This window comes from Callospermophilus lateralis, chromosome 1 (assembly GCF_048772815.1).
Source record: "Callospermophilus lateralis isolate mCalLat2 chromosome 1, mCalLat2.hap1, whole genome shotgun sequence".
NCBI lineage: Eukaryota > Metazoa > Chordata > Mammalia > Rodentia > Sciuridae > Callospermophilus > Callospermophilus lateralis.
In genome coordinates this window covers 158207870-158223658 of record NC_135305.1, presented here as the reverse complement: position 1 = coordinate 158223658, position 15789 = coordinate 158207870, and the positions used below count along the sequence as shown (strand labels likewise).

The window sequence follows — 15789 nt, the reverse complement described above, 5'->3', positions numbered from 1 at the left end:
AATATTTTAGTGCATGATAATCAAACTCCCATGTTTTTCAAATGTATTTTACTATTGCCAGTAAAATGTCTTTTTGCTTTTAGGAAAATTGAGTATTTTCATTTATTATTCATACTATTATGCTTTTTGTGGTATGAAACAATTCTATCTCTGAAGATTTTGAGGATGCTTATCCTAAAAATTAATGTCTTTGAGTCGTATACTTAGGATGATCTGAAAGCTCTAACCGAAGTGCTCTTTACCACTGTATTAGGTAAGATGAGCAAGGTGCTATAACAAATAGCCCCACTAATTTTAGTAACTTGAACTGATAAGCTTATTTTTAGTTCTGGGACAGACCAAGAGAAATGGGGATGATGATTCAGAGCTGTAGACCTCCCATCCTAGGATCCTGCCGTCCTCAGCACTTGCTTGCTGGATGCTGGGAGAGTCTCATTAAGCCACTGGGAGGAAGAGGTGTGGGGGCTTGCCTGTGGGCGTGGGCTGGGCCTAGATGTGGCATAGTGCTCATGCTGCTTGTGAGTTTCTCATTCTGTTGAGGTGGGTCTGAACTGCCACAGGAACAGAAGGAACCACAGGCCTGGGTGCCTGCTTTGCCATGATATGTTTGCATCTTGGGTGGAGAGATCCTTACCATACCTCTCTGAGGAAGCCATTGTATAGTAGCCCAGAAATTATCATATTTTTTTTTCCTCCTTATGAAATTAATTTTATCTGTTCATTAAATAAAATTCAAGACCCAAGAAAACACCAAGGTACAAACACTACAAATAGTCCCATCAACTGGAGCTGATTATTAGTAACTTTTAGTTCCTTATAACTGAAGATTTTTTTTATTCTGTACTAGGGCTTGAACCCAGTGGCATTCTACCAGTGAGCAATATCCCTAGCTCTTTTCATTTTTTATATTTTTATGGTACTGGGGATTGAACCCCGGGTGCTCTATCACATAGACTACCATTCACAGTCCTTTTTAAAATTTTTTTGGTACTGTTGAATGAACTCAGGGATGCTTAAAGTCTGAGCTACATCACCAGCACACCCCCCCCCCCCCCCCCCCCGCCGGCTTTTGAAACAGGATCTTCCTAGGTTGCTGAGGCTGGCCTTGAATTTGGGATTCTCCTACCTCAGCCCCAAAGACACTGGGATTATAGGCATGTGCCATTGTGTCCAATTTATACATTAAAAAAAATTTTTTTTTTTAAGTTATAGGTGGACACAATGTATTTTATATGGTGCTGAGGATTGAACCCAGTGCCTCACACATGCTAGGCAAGCACTGTACCTCTGAGCCCCAGACTGTTGATGGATCTTTATTTATATGTGGTTCTGAGAATTGAACCCAGTGCTTTACACATGCCAGGCCAAGCACTCTAGCCTCAACCCCAGCCCAATTGACAAATCTTAATCCTCATTTTTCATGAAAAGTAGAGTAACTATTGGTGGTGGTGAATTAGTGCTCTGTTAGAGTGGCAGGGTCAGGGCAACATTTTAAGTTTATAGTTTACTCAGTTTTCAGAATTGTTCAATAAGCTTAGTTTTCTAAGAGGGAAAGAAAAAGTGTTGAAGCTGAACCAAAATAGCAACTTGCAAACTCGAAGCCTCCTTGCTGGGGTTCTGGGTGCTGTGCAGACTCCTAGGTGCCTGCGCTTTTCTCTGCTCACCTGCTCAGCAGTGGAGATAATGGTGGTAGGATAAAGTCCTGGAAGAAGGTTCATTGCTTGGGTCGGCAGCTCCAGGTTCAGGGGTACAGATCCTCGGGTTCCTCTTTAAAGTGAAGAGTAGCCTGGAGGCCGACTATCATCAGAATTCCTGTTTGTGAGGTCATCAGCATGAGGTTACAGCCAGGTGGTTCAAATCGTTGCCCAGCTTCTGCCAGGGTATGATCTGAGGCTGGTCCAATTCCACAGACACCATGAGGTACCACTTTGACTCATACTGCTAGACTCGTGTTGTCTTTCTGCAGCTTCTGTATATAAAAAGTAGATGTGGATGCCAGGTCGTCTGTCTTTTACTGAAAGAGATTGTGTAATTGTAAGAAAATCATTGTGCTCAGGTAGGATTTTTAAAAGCAGAAAATTTTAGTTGAACAGCAAAGTGGTTTTACTATGTGAGTGAGTCTGTGGGTATTGGTACTGTATTTGCTTAGTAATTTTCAATCACTTGTCACTGAAATAATGACATTTTTAGTTCTGTGAAAATGTATCTGACAGTGCCAGGCAATGACCATTTGAAATTAAGAGATTTGGTTATCAGTAGTATAAATTATTTTTGACCCGAAAACCTAAATTCTGATACATCACATTGAAAAGTTGCCAGCATTTTATTTTGATTTGCTTTGTTGTTTGTACCTATTTTAGTTGGACTTGGAAGAAAAGGTATTGGTTCATAAGCTACTCAGAAGGCTCGTATCTGAGGATTAAGGCATACCCTTTTTTTTAGGTTTTTCAGTCTCTTTTGTGGTACTGGAATGGAACCCAGGGCCTTGTGCGTGCCAGACTGGCGCTTTGCCACTCAGCCCCACTCCAGCCCTCAGCATGTGCCCTCAGCGGGGGGAACAGAATGATTCCACTTTTGAGTTCCCACAGCCTTTTCGAGGTCTCTGGTGGAAGGGTGGCATTGAGAGGATCAGAACTGGTAGCAAGTGTGATCCAAGGGGAGCAGTCCCAGAGGGCCCAGAAGTGGTTGTTTCCTGGGGCAGCAGTAACGCTGATCACCCTTTGTGCTTTGCAGGAGGTGTCAGGTGGACATTGGCTTTACCTCCAAACTTTGGGACTCATTAGTAGAGTTGTGTTTCTGACTTTTTTCCTTCAGGGTCCAGGTTACTAACCCATTCTTCTCTGCTACAAGAAATATTTTCTTTATTGAAATGTTTTGAATATTCTTACGTTTATGTTTTTTTCTGCACACTAGGAATGGAACCAGGGCCTCCCACATGCCAGGCAAGCCTCTGCCGTGAGCTACACTGCAGCCCTCTTTTCAGTTCAGGAGACAGGTCATAGGGGATTGCTTATTAAAAAGTGCAAATACAGTAAGCAGACCCACTATGGTGGTCTTGAACTGTATATCCAGCCTCTGAAAATTTGTTGAGAACAGAAGACAGAGTTTTATGTAATTTCCTATTCAAATATGTGCAGAGAGAGGAGAGCAGGAGCCTGGGTTCTTTTTTTTTTTTTTTTTTTTAAAAAAGAGAGTGAGAGAGGGAGAGAGAAAGAGAATTTTAATATTTATTTTTTAGTTATCGGCGGATACAACATCTTTGTTTTGTACATGGTGCTGAGGATCGAACCCGGGCCGCACGCATGCCAGGTGAGCGTGCTACCGCTTGAGCCTGGGTTCTTAGAAATGGTCACGGCTAGCCTTCAGGCTGCTCACTGTACTGGCATTTCTTCCCTGTTTGAGGCATCCCGGAGGCTGGTAGGTGTGCAGGCTGTGGAGTCTGCCTGGACCCTGGAGGAGGGTCTCCAGACCCGACTTAGAGGGTGGAACTTGTCTTTTTGTTGGGTGGATTGGTAGCTTCTCTTCCTGGAATCCCAGCTTCATGGAAAGCTGACGCATTTATAAAGTATGCTTCTTTTTTGGAACTACCCCAGAGGGTAGGCCTTCTAAAGTTATTTGCTTCTCTCAGATAAGTGTCTTGTCTCTTTGCCACTATTATTTAGGTCAGATCTGAGTTAAATCACAAGCTTGGGATATTAATCTAGTTCTAAAATTTTGCTTACGTCAGGCCTGGCTTTGTGTCTTAAAATAGACCTGTGGTCATGCAGGAAAAAACAAAACAAACCATTCCTTTAGTTTTGATGTTTGGCAGCTCTGCTTTCTTCTTTGGGGTAGAAGTGTGACCCTTTACTGAGATGGGAGGGGAAGGGAGAGGAGTGGCAGGAACTGAGCTCTGCTCCCTGGTCCTAATGGGTGCTCCGCAGGTCTTCTCCCTGCCTCTCCCCTCTGAGAGTGTACAAGAGAATAATAGCTATTTCTAACTGTTTAGAAGTGATCCAAGTTCTAAAGATAAACATTTTACAAATAGTTCTTGGCTTGAAAAAATAGCTGTAATCATGCCATCAATCAGTGGTGTGAATTGGGGTGATGTATAGGTGTATGTTGCAGTATTATTGTTTGGAGATTGAGATTATAAAGCAGTGTGATGACTTAAAAATAGAAGTTTTTTCATATGGAGAGGTGTTATTCATTTATCATAGTAATAACAGTCATTAAAATTTAGAACTCCCATAATTGGGCTGTGAATCTGGAATATATTCTTGCAAGGTAGTTGCACAACCTTATATTTTGAGGTATTTTGATTCAGATTTTGGAAACAGCTTGTAGTGCTTTTCAGCCAGGTCCAGTCAAGAGCAGTGAGAGATTGAGCTGGTCTCTGCCATCTGGGGTTACTTTACCGGTGATTTTGGCACAGTACTATCAAATAGAACTTTCTGCCACGATGGAGATTGTCCTGTGTGTGGCATTGGAGGTGTCACCTGGTTGCATGTTAAAGTTTAAACAGCATGTGTAACTAGTGGCTGCCCTGTTGGGCAGTGCAGATGTAGGATATTGGGGTCTTAGTCTGGCTGATAGATTGGCCTGAGCAGTTTATGTATGGAAAGATAACAGAAGTTATCAAGGAAAGGTAAGTTGTAGCATATCTGGTCCCTGCGCTGTGCTCTGAAGGTATAAAAGGCTGAGGTTTGTCTTCTGTGCTCAGTGGTCTCTAATCTTTATGGCATGTTGTTGCTCAGGACTTTTCTTCCCTGAAATTTTTTATTTTTTATTTTTCGGCAAACACAACATCTTTGTTTGCATGTGGTGCTGGGGATTGAACCCAGGCCGCACGCATGCCAGGTGAGCGCGCCATCGCTTGAGCCACATCTCTAGCCCTCTTCCCTGAAATTTAAGACCTGCCCTGGCAGCCCCCAGCTGCTACCTGTGCCTGTGGTTGGATTGAACCTGGGCCTCACTTGGCATGCCACTGGAAGATGGCTGCTTTCCACCATGCGACCAGCGCACTGGTTTCATTAAAGAGGTTCTTGGCATAAAAGTTAGCTAGCAAGATCAAAATAAATACACAGACTCAATTACCTTTTTCTATGACCAGATCCGAGATGGCTCTCACCTCTCTGGCTCACACCTTGAATCACCTGGTAGGACAGCAAGGATTACTCAGGGCTAGCAGGAGAGAGAGAGAGAGAGAGAGAGAGAGAGGGAGGGAGGGAGGGAGGGAGGGAGGGAGGGAGGGAGGGGCAGAGCACGCCAGGGAGTGGCCTTTTATTGGGGAACAAGAAATTCAGGGGAGAATTCCATCCAATGAAGGTCAAGGGGGGCAGCACTCCAAGGTCAGGGTCAGTGATTGGCCTCAGGGTCAGTGGTCAGTCACACCCCCACAAGGACAGGCTCTTGCACCAGGAGAGGGTCGGGAAAGCTCCGACACAATTTAGCCAGAGCGCCTCACACCCAATCTGGGAGTTGCCCAATCACGTGTGAGAATGGCTTCCCACAGCTGCTGACTTTTAGTTTCAATCTGGGCAGGTTGACAAGGGAAGGTTGAGATGACTGAAGTGTAGTGAAGTAAGATAGAGCTTAAGGCAACTCTGGGTGGCTCTCATTTGGTACCAGTAGCCTCTTAAAGGAGGTTTTTCATTTGAAGTGTAAGGCAAGCAAAATTGATCATAGTTTCTTTAATGGATCTTTAAGGCTCTTTAGAGTCTCCTTTCAGTTTACCTTTTTAACTTGGTTTCTTACAGGAATCTCTTGATGTTAGTGCAACTGAGCTTATTAATTTACATGCTTTATGAATTTCCTCTTTCTTCTGGTGTCCCTTTTCTGAAACTTTCCTCTGTGTGCGTGTAATTGGAAATTGAACCAGAAGGTATTCTTCTACTGGCTGTATCCCTTTTTAAAACTTTTTTCTTGTTAAGTTGCTGGGGCTGGGCTCAAACTTGTGATCCTCCTGCCACAGCCTCCTGAGCCACTTGGTATATAGGCACACACCACCTTGCCTAGCTCCTCTGCCTTTCTAAAAATCCTAATTGCCATCCCCTGTGCAATGCTATGCACTTTCAGTCCCAGTCCACGTGTAGATCCGGCCTTGTAGTTTGATATTTCTCATAAGTTGTGTTGTTTTAGTTATTTGTTTCCATCATAAATTCCTTGTGCTTTTGTCTATCATATATATATAAATATTTATTTATTGTAATGCTATCGGTAGTGATCAATAAGTAAAATTTAAAAAGAAATACTAAGTGCACCTCAGCTGGTTTGTAGGGTCATTTAAACACTTAAGACTGTCTTTTTATTCATTTTATTTAGTAAGCATTGTTTATAAAGTACTGTGGGAAATACAAAGGTGGTCAAAGTACAGTTTCTTCCAAGGGATTGATAGTCTGGTAGAATCTGTAGACCACAGCAACAGCTAAGTGAGGTAGGTGCTATGAACAACATCGACCCTCAGGACTGGGAATGGGAGGATGAGCAGTGGCGAGGATTGGTGTGGATTTTGCAGAGCAGGCGAGTCTGCCCTGGAGGAGGGTTCACAGCTAGAAAGGACAAGGAGGCGGAGGGGATCCCTGAGACAAAAGCTCCAAGGATGGGGAGCTGAAAGACTACCATAGAGGGTCTGCAGAGTCAGGCATGTGGTGATTCACACCATGAAACTGAGGAATCGAACCTTAGATTATTTCTTCTTTTTTTCCTTTCTTTTTAATAAATTGGGTAATATCCCTTGAAGGATATCCAGTGTCATCTTTTATTTATTTGTGGTGCTGGGAATCGAACCTAGGGTCTTGTGCATGCTACTTCAAGGGCTCAGCCAAGAGCTACAGCCCTAGCCGCTCAGGTGACTTCTTCATCAGTAATTTAGCAGCGATTCTCAGGCTAGCACTGAAATCATCAGAAGGGCTTGTTAAAACTCGGGAAGCTGGGCCCACCCCGTGGTTTGTTTCAGTGGTGTGGGGCTTTCATTCCTGATAAGTCCTCCTGGATAACTGATGCTGCCTGTGAAGAGTATCACCCATGTGACGGGACCTGCAGCAGTGCCTGTTTTCTGTATGTACAGACATTCCCAGGGTTGATGCACCTGGTGTTCCTGTTGCTCTGGACATGTCGTCGGGTTTTCCCATAGGTTGTAATTCAGGCCTTTGTTACTCAGCCCCTAGTTCAGTGCCATAACCATAATGATTGAAAGTAGTGATACTGAACTTGCACATGTGGTATCCAGTTCTTTAAGTATCTGAACTAGGGGCATATACTTTGGGAAGCCCTAAGAAAACATGGATTTTTTTTTTTTTTTTTTTAAAAGAGAGAGGGAGGGAGGGAGAGAGAGAGAATTTTTTAATATTTATTTATTTATTTTTTATTTATCGGCGGACACAACATATTTGTTTGTATGTGGTGCTGAGGATCGAACCCGGGCCGCACGCATGCCAGACGGGCGCTCTACCGCTTGAGCCACATCCCCAGCCCCAGGAAACATGAATTTTAAACCTTAAACCTCTATGACTCCAAATGCAGAGCCCAAACAAACATTTTTTTCAGGACCTTTTTACAATTTTTTTTTTGTACCTCAGGGGCACTCAACCACTGAGCCACATCCCAGCCCTATTTTGTTTAGAGACAGGGTCTCACTGAGTTGCTTAGGGCCTCACCATTGCTGAGATTGGTTTTGAACTCGTGATCCTCCTGCCTCAGCCTCCTGAGCTGCTGGAATTACAGGCATGCACCACCATCGCTCGGCCCTCTGCATTCTAGAAAGTGAATGAGATATCCAAAGAACTGTTATGTAGTTCATATCTATTGATATTTACCATATTAGAGAGTAAAAATGATATTTAAAACATTAATTCATTAAAAATAATAAACTAGGGCTGGGGTTATGACTCAGCAGTAGAGAGCTCAATTAGCATGTGTGAAGCCCTGGATTCGATCCTCAGCACCTTATAAAAATAAATAAAACAAAGGTATTAAAATTTTTTAAAAAACAATAAACTAGTAGGTTACATAATTTTAAAAATGGAGAATAACTATTTTCTAAAACAATCTAATGGGGAGATGGTATTGCTTTTGTGCAAATCTGTTTAATGATCTGCTTAAAAGAATCAAGTTGTCTTCTCTTATCTTTTCTGCATTTTATTTATAGCAATAATTTGTTTTGGTTCAAGTGTATGAAGAAAAATGGCCCACACAGATGTGTAGGAAAGGAAAAGAGTATTTTTAAGAGGATTTTCAGGTAATTATGGAGTTTTTTCCTTGATACTACTACAAAATTAATAGTTTTTTAAAAATATTTTTTGTAGTTGGACACAATGCCTTTATTTTATTTATTTTTATGTGGTGCTGAATATCGAACTCAGGGCCTCGCACATGCTAAGCGAGCCCTCTACCAATGAGCCACAACCCCAGCCCAGGCTGTAGTTTTTTTTAAAGGTGGAATCTGAAATGGATATAAGATGAACTTTTCTTATGGTTAACAGAAAAAAATCTATTGGCCTCCTTTGTGCTTTCTTTCTCTAAGCAAAGCCTTCTACGGATATGCACTGCTGGTGGAGAAAATTCCCTGAGTCAGGAGATCTTTCACATATGGGCACATTTCATTGTGTAGCATTAAGAAATCACATGAATTGGTCACTGGTCACAGTGGTGCAGCCTCCTAGGGACTTGGGAGGCTGAGGCAGGAAGAGTTTGGGACAAGCCTGGGCAAATTAGCGAGGCCCTCAGCAACTTAGTGATACCTTGCCTCAAAATAAAATAAAAACTTAAGAAAGGGCTGGGGATGTGCCTCAGTGGTACAGCGCCTCTGGATTCAATCTCCAGTACCAAAAAGGTACTGGAAGAGTACAAAGAGGCCATAAGAGTACAAGTTCAAGGCCAGCTTCTTCAGTTTAGCAAGACCTTGTCACAAAAAATAAAAGAGCCTGGGGATGTAGCTCAGCAGTAAAGTGCCCTTGGGTTTAGTCCTCAGTGCCAGAAAAAGCTTACATTTGTTAGTAGAATTGATCTCATCCCAAAGGTTGTCAGTATTGGGAAACTGTCAAGCTCACTGTAAGAATATGTCTTCCAAAATTCTAAGTTTGTCTGTAAAGCTTACTTGTCATCATGGTCAACACATTTGTTTTCCTTAAGTGCAAGATGCACATAGTTCACTATGGAGAAGGTATCTTCCCACCACCAGCACCAAGAATACCCCAGTTTCTCAGTCCTTCTTTCAAGAAATAGAGAGCTCATGCTAGGCTTGCTCAGGTGCTGTTCTGAGGTGGTCAATGCACAGCAGTGTGAAGCCAGGGCACCTGCTGGACCTCTCAATTCTAAAAAGGCTGGCGTCCACATGTTGACTCTTTTTTTTTTTTAGTTGTAGATGGACATAACATCTTTATTTATTCATTTATTTTTTATGTGGTGCTGAAGATTGAACCCAGTGCCAGTGCCTCATACTTGTGAGGCAAGAGCTCTACTACTGAGCCAGCCCCATGGGTTGACTCTTGATAAGATCTTTTTTTTTTTTTTTCCCTTCTTAAGTGCTTCTTGACATTCTTAAGTGAAAGTGGCTCTTTTTCCCCCTGCACTGGCCTGAAATTCAGAAAAGACTAGGAAAATTTGGTCCCATTGCTTTTTTTTTTTTCTTTTTTCTTTTTTTTTTTTTGAGAGAGAGAGAGAGAATTTTTCAATATTTATTTTCTAGTTCTTGGTGGACACAACATCTTCGTTTATATGTGGTACTGAGGATCGAACCCGGGCCGCACGCGTGCCAGGCGAGCGCACTACCGCTTGAGCCACATCCCCAGCCCGGTCCCATTGCTTTTGAAATTGCCTGGGAGACCAGACCTTATTCCTGGAGAACAAGCAGAGCAAAGGAGACTCCTGCAAAATGGAGGCAAAGATGCCAAGACTGTAATCCTTTTTAATTTCAAAAGCAGAGCACTATGAACTCAGCAGTAAAGTGCCCTTGGGTTTAGTCCTCAGTGCCAGAGTACCTCTCTATGTACCAGATAGGCAGGATACCAAGAAAAAAGCATATTGTGTTTTTCTCTAAGCAGAGTAAAGATAATTTTACTTCATTGCTTCCCAGATGAGGCTGTTTCTTTCAGAGTTTGGGCCCTCTTCTGTTTTAACATATAAGTAATTTTATATTGTTAATTGCATGATTCTATGGACTTAAAAATAGTTAATACAGGCCTGTGGTAATAAAAACTAAAAACTCCCTTCCCCTGCTCTCATTAAGTTTGGTGTAGATTTTTCTGAATTCTCTTTTATAGATTGTAGGTTTTAGGCCTTTTACTGAACTGGTGATACTAGATAATATAAAGCAAAGTGAATATATTGCTATAAATTACCTTTAAATTCATTTCAGCAGCATCTTCATGTTTTTAGTGACCAGTTCTGGACTCATTGTGGAGATGGTTTATTATTGAATGTGAGGGAAACTTAGCCTGTGAAGTGACTTTCATAACAGACATTGTTTCTATTTATTTTCCCCTATAGATTAAGAATTTATTTTGTTTCTCTGTGCAGGTTTAATCTAGAGACTGACTGTATGATAGAGGCACCCACACTTTTATCAATGGTCGGGGAAAGACAGTGGCAACAGGCAAAGAGAGACTGAATCACAAAGACAATGAGTCTGCTGAAGCCAAGTGGGCTGAAGGCCCCTACCAAGATCCTCAAGCCGGGAAGCACAGCCCTGAAGACACCTGCTGCTGGTAACGCTTTGTTTTCTTCAATAGCAAATAAATTATCCTGTATGAGACTTTAATTTTCATTTTTATGTTGAAGAGATAACCTTATAGTTGGGCTTCCCAGTGCACACCTGTAATTTCAGCAGTTCAGGAGGCTGAGGCAAGAGAATCACAAGTTCGAGGCCAGCCTCAGCAACTTAGATATTAAAAAAAAATAAAAAGGACTGGGGATGTAGCTCTCTGATAAAGCATGCCTGGGTTAAATACTCAGTACCCCCCAAAAAAATATATATCTATGTTTATAAGGATATATATGTATAACCAGTTTTCATATTCTTGAAAACATTTGAAAAAGTTTTGATTAGTAGAAAGGAAAGACATTAATTTTCGGCCAACATAGGGATCACTGACTTGGCCTTGAATACCCAGCAGGAAGATGTAACCAAAGACAAGTGTATAAACACAAGGGCAGAAGAGTCAAAGAGTAGTGATACCTGCATTATTAAAGACTGTGGACCTTTTAAGTGTGACTTGAGGTGTGCATTTGTGTCAACCCTACCAAAGTCAGTCAAGCTGGAAGTTGTGGAGAGAGCTCTTAGTCAGGATTGCCCAACCCATAACCCCACCAATGCCTACAAAAAAAGGCAGAACTAGGCTCAGACAAGGGTTCCTCTATTTAAGTAGAAACAAGAAAATGACTTTTTCCCAAATATGTTTTTAAGTAGTCCATACGCACAGAACTTTTTATAGGGAGTGTTTTATATATACATGATTTGTTTAGTTGGATATCTTCATACTCTGTTTTGTGCACTTTGTAATAGTACTTATACTTTTAGGGTTAATCATCTGACCCTTTTCACGTACGTGCTTTTGCCATTATTCAAAGATTAGATATCACTGCGCCTGGAAAGCTGCAAAGCCAGATTGGCTGACAGCCTGGTTCCCTCGGCACTGAGGAGTGAACAAAAGGCAGGATTGAAACAAGGACTTACAGACTCAAGGCTCTGCACTTTTGCCTGCAGATGTCCAGTGGGTGGCTAAAAGCAGGATTACAGTCTTGGCATCTTTGCCTCCATTTTGCAGGAGTCTCCTTTGCTCTGCTTGTTCTCCAGGAATAAGGTCTGGTCTCCCAGGCAAGAGTAACTTTCTTACTGGGGACAAGGTCCCACCTGAGATCATGATGGACAGACCACACCTGATCAAGATCATCTACTTTGGCGTTGTAAAAATTCTCCACCTGTAGGCCCCCAGCCCGTGCTCTCCTTCCCTTTCTATAAAACCTCAGGGTCATTCCAGTCTCTGGAAGACAGGGCTAAGAATATGGGTCCCCTTGTCTTCCAAGTGTGGTTATGCTGATTAAATTTCCTTTCATATTATTAAAAGTTATTGTAAAAGACAGAATTTGGGCTCGGGGTGTAGCTCATTAGTAGAGTGTTTGCTAGCCTGTGCAAGGCTCTGAGTTGAATCCCTAGCACCACAAAAAATATAAAAATAGATAAATACAGAATGTTGTTGGATGTGATAACATGTGCCCATAGTCCCAGCAAACTAGCAAGAGCAACAGCAGGGGCTGGGGTTTGTCTCAGTGGTAGAGCTACTGAGCGGGTAGAATTGTCTGAGCCCAGGAGTTGGAGACTAATCTTACTAACAATGAAACCTGGTTAAAAAAAAAAAAAAATTATATAGTTAGGAGTCTTAATAAAGAGTCACTTTTTGTAGTTTATCATTTTATTTAATTTATTTGATGTAGTGTAAGGTGTTAAAATAGGTGTCAAGACACTTGAGTTATTTGATCCCTGTAATGTTGAAGTATTTCTTATGATTCTTCCACATAAGTCCTCCTGAACTCTTTAGGCCTTTCTCTGTGGGGATTAGAGAAAAAAACAATATTCTAGCCCAAAAGTTTTATGACATACTAATTGACCTGTAATTGAAGGGGAACCTTCCCAGACGGCTCATACATGAACTGACCCAATCCAAAGTACATTAGCTGGGTGGTTTATAAACAATAGAAATTTATTGCTGACAGTTCTGTTACGCCCCTAACTTTGTGTAGTTTATGCATCTGTCAGATGTCACCTCCTACAAAAGGCCTTCCCTGACTTCCCTTTCCAAGGCACTGTCTTCTCCACAGCGCTTAGATCTCTTGCAAGTACCTTGAATGTTGAATTGCCACCTTCCCACCTCTAGACTCTGGTCTCTGCAAGGACACAAATGATGTTCTTTTTGCTTTGTCCCCTGCATAGAGCAGTACTTTGCACTAGTCACACAGAAGCAGGAATTTGATGAGCATGTGCAGAATGAATAAATACATCATTTCATTTTTTTAAAGTCTTTTTTGTAGTTGAAGATGGACAATGTGCCTTTATTTATTTTTTTTTTATGTGGTGCTGAGAATCAAACCCAGTGCCTCACACATGCTAGACAAGTGCTCTGCCACTGAGCTACAGCCCCAGCCCACATTATTTCATTTAGTTCTCATTTTAAAAGCCCTTGAGAGATGTTCCTGTCCTCTTACAGTTGAGGAAATTAAACTAAGGTCATGTCACAGCCTGAGATGATGATATGCCCCTTAACTGATAGAGTGATTAAGAACGTGCACTTTGCCAGATCACACTAAATATTTAATAGATTCCTGTTGGATGGCTGCATGACTGAGTTTCCATTGCAGATATCACATTTCTGGAGAACTCTTAACTGCTATCTTTAGGGTAGCGATTGCACAAAGGCAAATTGTGTTGGACCTGGTGCTGTCTTTGCTGTGATTTCCACCTCTGTCAACAAAGGAAGAGGGTGTAGTAGTCTTTCAATAGTAATGATATAAGCTGCAGCCCTGAACCCTGTCCTTCTTTAAGCCTAAATGTGAATCTATGTAGTGAAGTAGTCCCTGTTTTGTCTGCTTTGATTGCTACTCAAATGTATGAACAGAGCCTGTCTCAATGGATCTGTATGGGCATTTGTGTATGGTGGGCAAGTGGAGTGAAAAATGAGGTCAGACCTGTAAGTATAGGTCTGGCAAGGGACTAATTTCCTCTTACTTTGACTTATAGTCTTAATCACAAATGAAAAATCCCATCACTGAATGTTAACAGCATTGGAAAGTGAAGTGATGGGGCCAGTCCTCTGCCTTTTTGCAGTAGAAAAGTCAAGCCAGGACTCTTCTGTCACAGGCTACTCTGTTGCTGTTTTTTTTTTTTTTTCTTCATACCTTTACTTTGTTTTTATTTGTATGTGGTGCTGAGAATCGAACCCAGTGCCTCACACATGCTAGGCAAGCGCTCTGCCACTGAGCCCCAGCCCCATCCCCGGCTGTCGATCTTGCTGTTTGTTTTCCATTAAGGTAATAGTTGGTGCTTGAATATGAAACTGAATCTTTTCTGATCTTTATTTGTTTCCAGCTGCAGCCCCGGTAGAAAAAACGATATCTAGTGAAAGAGCCTCGAGTGCTCCCTCCGCCGAGACCCCAGAGGAGTTTGTGGATGACTTTCGAGTTGGAGAGCGTGTTTGGGTGAATGGGAATAAGCCTGGATTCATCCAGTTTCTTGGAGAGACTCAATTTGCCCCAGGCCAGTGGGCTGGGATTGTTTTAGATGAACCCATTGGCAAGAACGATGGTTCTGTGGCAGGAGTTCGGTATTTCCAGTGTGAACCTTTAAAGGGCATCTTTACCCGACCTTCAAAGTTAACCAGGAAGGTGCAGACAGAGGACGAAGCCAATGGCCTGCAGATGGCTCAGGCATCCAGAGCCGCTTCACCTCTCTCCACGTCTGTAGCCAACATGGTGTCTTCCTCAGCCACACCCTCAAACATTCCCCATAAGTCTTCCCAGCCAAGAGCCAAGGAACCGCCAGCCACGCCTCAGATCAGCAACCTTTCGAAAACTGCTAGCGAGTCAATCTCCAACCTTTCTGAGGCAGGCTCAGTCAAGAAAGGAGAGCGAGAGCTCAAAATTGGAGACCGAGTATTGGTGAGTCATATGTGTACAGCATCCCTGTGTCCTCTTGTTCCTAGTTCTTGTGTTTTTTTCACTTTAATAAGTTTTTATTTTTAATGGTAGTGGGGATTGAACCCCGGGGGGAGGGGGGCAGACCTACCACAGAGCTACATCCCCACCCTTTTAATTTTTTTTATTTTTGAGACAAGGCCTCCTTAAGTTGCTCATACTCGGTCTCAATCTTGTGATCCTCCTGCTTCAGCCGAGTAGCTGAATTATAGACAGAAACAGAAAACATTCTGACTTGAAAATTAAAAGTAGACTTAGAATATGAAATATTTGATTTGAAATTCTCATGATTTTAAAAAAAATGGGGGCTGGGGGTGTAGTTTAGTGGGAATGTGTGAGGCCCTGGGTTTCATCCCCCCACCCTCCAAGAGAAAAATCCATCACCAGAATACTAATGGCACTACAGTCAGCATTGCTGTGGGAGGTTCCAGATTGCTCCAGAATTTCCCCAGTGCCACCTGCCGTGCCCTTGGGGCTCCTGCCAGGGGCTGTCTTCTTCACACCCCTCAGCCCTGTAACTTCTGCTTCTCTTGCTGTGGTACCAGAACTGGCAGAAAAGGGCGTTTCTGTATCAGGTTTACTGTGGCCTCCACAGGATCCCAACAGGAGGTCCCGCTGCACCCTCCAGGAAGGCAGTTGGCTCGGAGCTCTGCCTTCCCCTCCTGCCCAGTGGGAAGTGAGGGTGAAAGGGATTATGAGAGAATGTCTTTCTTGAAAAATGGTGTGGGTTAAGAATGGGCTCGAGGGGCTGGGGCTGTAGCGCACTTGCCTGGCATGTGTGAGGCACTGGGTTCGATTCTCAGCACCATGTATAAATAAATAAAGGTCTATCAACAACTAAAAAAAAAAAGAAAAAAAAAAAGAATGGGCTTGAGGCGAGTTGAGCTGATGTGGGCAGTATCTGGAGGAAGGGCTGGCAGGGGCTTGGCATGGACCTGTCTGCATCCTAGTACTGAGCCTCTGGCTACGGTTTTCCCTTTGTCCATGTGAACATTCTCTGGATCTTGCTGCTGGAGGTTGCTTTAGTCTGTTCTGCATGAGGAGCTTCTTGGGGTGGAGGCTCTGCTGTGTTTGACTCTTAAGAGACCTCTTTGCAGACTGGAAGTCCCTAGGGTAACTCATTAC

General features: G+C 42.7%; 1 protein-coding gene across 4 annotated transcripts in view; it reads left to right on the top strand.

The window, feature by feature from the left end:
• The window catches only part of Clip1 (CAP-Gly domain containing linker protein 1), a 114903-nt gene that overhangs the window by 18229 nt on the left and 80885 nt on the right, over window positions 1-15789 (top strand). For all 4 annotated transcript variants that reach the window (XM_076847629.2, XM_076847349.2, XM_076847535.2 and 1 more), the window contains exons 3-4: window positions 10498-10685; window positions 14060-14628. In XM_076847629.2, coding sequence (XP_076703744.1) covers window positions 10601-10685; window positions 14060-14628 — 654 coding nt within the window. In that variant the 5' untranslated portion in view covers window positions 10498-10600. The remainder of the gene's footprint in view (window positions 1-10497; window positions 10686-14059; window positions 14629-15789) is intronic.